This window comes from Eucalyptus grandis, chromosome 9, assembly GCF_016545825.1.
Source record: "Eucalyptus grandis isolate ANBG69807.140 chromosome 9, ASM1654582v1, whole genome shotgun sequence".
Lineage (NCBI taxonomy): Eukaryota > Viridiplantae > Streptophyta > Magnoliopsida > Myrtales > Myrtaceae > Eucalyptus > Eucalyptus grandis.
The window spans coordinates 27,861,362-27,864,848 of NC_052620.1; the positions used below are offsets into that span (position 1 = coordinate 27,861,362).

The 3,487-nt window shown below is 41.5% G+C and overlaps 1 protein-coding gene across 1 annotated transcript; it reads right to left on the reverse strand.

The window, feature by feature from the left end:
• On the reverse strand, nt 1–1,274 carry LOC108955196 (heavy metal-associated isoprenylated plant protein 35). Its single transcript, XM_018862445.2, has 3 exons — nt 1,170–1,274; nt 957–1,035; nt 1–875 (listed from the first exon to the last, which is right to left on the reverse strand). The coding sequence occupies exons 1-3, from the start codon at nt 1,248–1,250 to the stop codon at nt 172–174; spliced, it is 864 nt and encodes a 287-aa protein (XP_018717990.2). The 5' UTR covers nt 1,251–1,274; the 3' UTR covers nt 1–171.
• Nucleotides 1,275–3,487: the final 2,213 nt, after the last annotated feature.

Sequence of the window (3,487 nt, forward strand, 5' to 3'; positions counted from 1 at the left end):
TGCATAATTTTTTTATACAACTTCATACGGAAATAAAAAACCACAATCCGGACTACAACAAAGAACTAGTTTCGTTCTCTCCTCAAAGTGACTGTCGTCCAGGCAGGGACTCCTCGTACAGAAGAAATCAGCTCTCTTCTGAACTCATCTCTGCACTGATTTCCGTCTTTCTCACATCACATGGCACCCCACCGTGTTGTCGTCATTGAAGTAGTCTCCTACCCTGGTGAATGGCGCCTGAATTTCCATCTGTACCGGTCGCCTTTCATAGGAGTAATATTCTTGGCCATAACTCGTGGGAGGCAAGGGAGCCATATACGAACATACGGCGTAATATGGGATGCCCATAGGACGAGGCTCAACCAAGTAAAAGCATTGGGTCTTAGGATCACCTTGCACAATACCTGGAACGCCTGGAATGCCTGGAATTGGATACATAACATTATTGGACTCGGGTTGTCTCAAAGGAAGAGGAGCCTCGGTTTTCATGGCCTCAGTGTTTACAGAACTCTTGCTGCTGCTGTTGTTGTTGCTGTTGTTGTTTTTGTTGTTGTCTGTTTCCTTCTTGTTGTTTTTGTTGTTGTCTGTATCCTTATTCTTCATTGAAGCTTTTTCTTTGCCGTCATCTACAGAGGAAATTGCCTCATTGGTTTTTACTTTCGGCTTATCGTTTGATTCTGAGCACTTTGGCTGATCTGACCCGGTTTTGGGAGCTTCTTTCTCTCTTCTGTCTCTGTCGTCATTCTTGTTCTCGCGAGTCCAAACTTCCGCCTGTTTCCCGACTCGGGCTAGTTTCTTGATCAGTATACGGGGATCCACATTTCCAAGGACTATCACCTTCGGCTGCCAAGGATCGATTTCCGTCTTCAAAACGCCTGAAACTTAACCGAATTACTCCACATATTTTAGAGGGCATGACAAGGGCCTAGAGTCATTGTGAATCCCGACTTATTTACCTTCAACAGTCTGCAATGCCTTCTTGACCTTCTTCTTGCAGCCATCACAGCAGTCTACAGACACCTTCAGCTCAATCTTCTGCAACACGCGAAAATTCAAACTTTCCACACTTAGAGACCATTATAGCTAACCGTGTCACAACGACGAGCACAGCGACAAGCAAGAACTCAAGAAACAGTAACGAGAGATGTCGGAATTTCGAGCTTTAGCACCTTGAGTTCGGCTTCCTTGGCCATGCCCTCTGACTTCTCGCACCTCTCTGTCACAGGAGTCGAAAAGAAGCGAAAGACCATAGTTTTTTACGAGGGAGTTTCTCTTCTGTTCTGAGTACATACTTGTCAGTCGGGTTGCTCCTATTTATATGCAGAAAAAAAACATAGGAACTAGGGGGAAAAGGTGGGGTGGATGGACCTTTGGAATAATATTATTAGCCTTTGCTTTTGCTTATATTATTTTGTGTGCGTGGGTTCTGGTTCCAACGCTAAAGTTACCATTAAAGAACTAGCTTTCTATGCAAGCAAAATATACGCAACCTCTTCTGCCGCCTCCTTTCGGAAAACGTCAATCTTCCCTTGTCCACCACGGTTTCCTCTAGGAACTGCACTACTAAGGGCGAAAGTCTCTTGAGCAAAGGCGATCACTTCTTGATAAATTCTTTTGGAGAGCGATGCAATTGTACTTTCAAAAACCTTAAAAAACCTTTTAACTCAACACAAGTCCCGAGGTGCTTGGAGTTTCGAGCATTTTCGAAATTCAAGTATGTTTTTTCCTTCCAACTTTTCCATTACTGAACTTTCATAATTTCCTAAATATTCCTACCTCATGCAATGTCATCAGCGAGGCTAGATCTAGCCACCAACAAACTAGTCTGGCATCAACCAACCTCACCTGAGGCCATCGCCTAGGGTCACAAGACTCAGCATGAGGTTGAAAACACTAGATCTGGCTCATCGGCAACCAGATTTAGTCTCGTGAGAGGCTAAATCCTTCATTGGTTTTGAGTTTTTTTTTTTTTTTTTTAAATTCTTTACAAAGTGTGATTTTTCCAAATACCATCTAAGTTAATTTTATTTCCTAATGCACTTTTAAACTACAATTTATTAAATATTTCTTGCATTTCAAAATATCCCTTTAATCAATAGGCCTTTGTATTTTCCCAAAAACTCTATTAAAAGCCAAACCAAAACACACTTGACATGCACCCATGTCTTGCCCTTGCACGCAAACGACAAGTTTCTTGCTTATCTTGCCTGCTCGGTTGAAGAATTTTATCAGTAATAAACTCCAGGGTCAGCTTAGCTCAGGTTAAATCTTGATTAGAACTTGAGCTTCGGGCTTGTGGGAGTTCAGAGTGTACAGCACTAACTGATGTGTTGCTATGTCCGGGGGATTGACTCCGATGTCTGATAATTCTCAAAATTTCCATGATGAATTGATTTTGCAGAACATTATGTATTTTTCCCTTTTTCAAGGAAGTTCTTGATCTTGAATTGTGAATGAGCTTTAGCTACTTGCATCTGGCTGACCAAAGATGCCTTTCCATGTTTCCCTTCAGCTACTTGCGTTATACCTGCAGCTCATTGGTAGCCTTATTAGCTGCATACTTGACCATGAAATCCGAGTGATCTTTAGCTACTTGCGTTTGGCTGACCGTAAAAGATACCTATTTTCCTTTTCTTTTCTCTTTTTTTTTTCTTTTTAGCTACTTGCGTAATAGCTGCAGCTCATCTGAAGCCTTATTAGCTGCACAATTCTTTTCCTTTATTTGGTTTTCATATCTAAAAAGAACGATGAATACAACTTGATACAATAATTGGCGTACGATGATACGCAAATTATGATTGTTAGTACTGAGAGTTCTGTCCATTGTTCCCACGTATCTTTATTCTGCTTTGATTGGGTTGGCTTTGTAATGACAACAAGGATCCAGCATCCGGTCTGCTGATTTCCACAGCCTAGTTTCCTTGCTTATAACTCTCGAAAGCATCAGTGTCCGGAAAAGTTGGGGCCTTTTTCTTACACCGCTAAACAGCAACATTTTCCCCCCAAAATGCAGAATAACACTCTATTCGAATCACCGTGTCAAGAAAAGGGTCGATCGAACAAGGCGTTTTACGACTCATTTAAGTAGTATGGTCTCTTACTACTTACTAGTACTAAATGATGTCGAAAAGACAAACCGGCCAGCATAACTTCTCCAGTAATTGCACGAACTGCTCTTTTGCATCTAGTCTCCATTCATGAGTTCCTATTAGTTGATTGACTTATACAGTTTCAATTCGGTGATGACGTACTAAAACGTGGGACCAAGGTTTTGACCCTGCGCATTCAAAAGATAATGGCAAATTGCAGGGTAAATTCCTCAGTCAGTGTGACTTTTCAGAGTGAACTAGAAAAGCGACTTTAGCGAGTAAACTAGAACTCTAGAACTGGGTTTTTTGTTTCCTTTTTTTTTTTTTTCATGACTAGCAGGAGAAAGAGAGCCGCACACGTGGATAGATGCACATTGACACGTAAGCTATCATATTCA

Coding starts and splice junctions, on each gene's coding strand:
- LOC108955196 (XM_018862445.2), bottom strand. CDS start 1,250: ATGGTCTTTCGCTTCTTTTCGACTCCTGTGACAGAGAGGTGCGAGAAG. Junction 1,036..1,169: donor CCAAGGAAGCCGAACTCAAG/GTGCTAAAGCTC, acceptor CGCGTGTTGCAG/AAGATTGAGCTGAAGGTGTC. Junction 876..956: donor GGCATTGCAGACTGTTGAAG/GTAAATAAGTCG, acceptor GTTAAGTTTCAG/GCGTTTTGAAGACGGAAATC.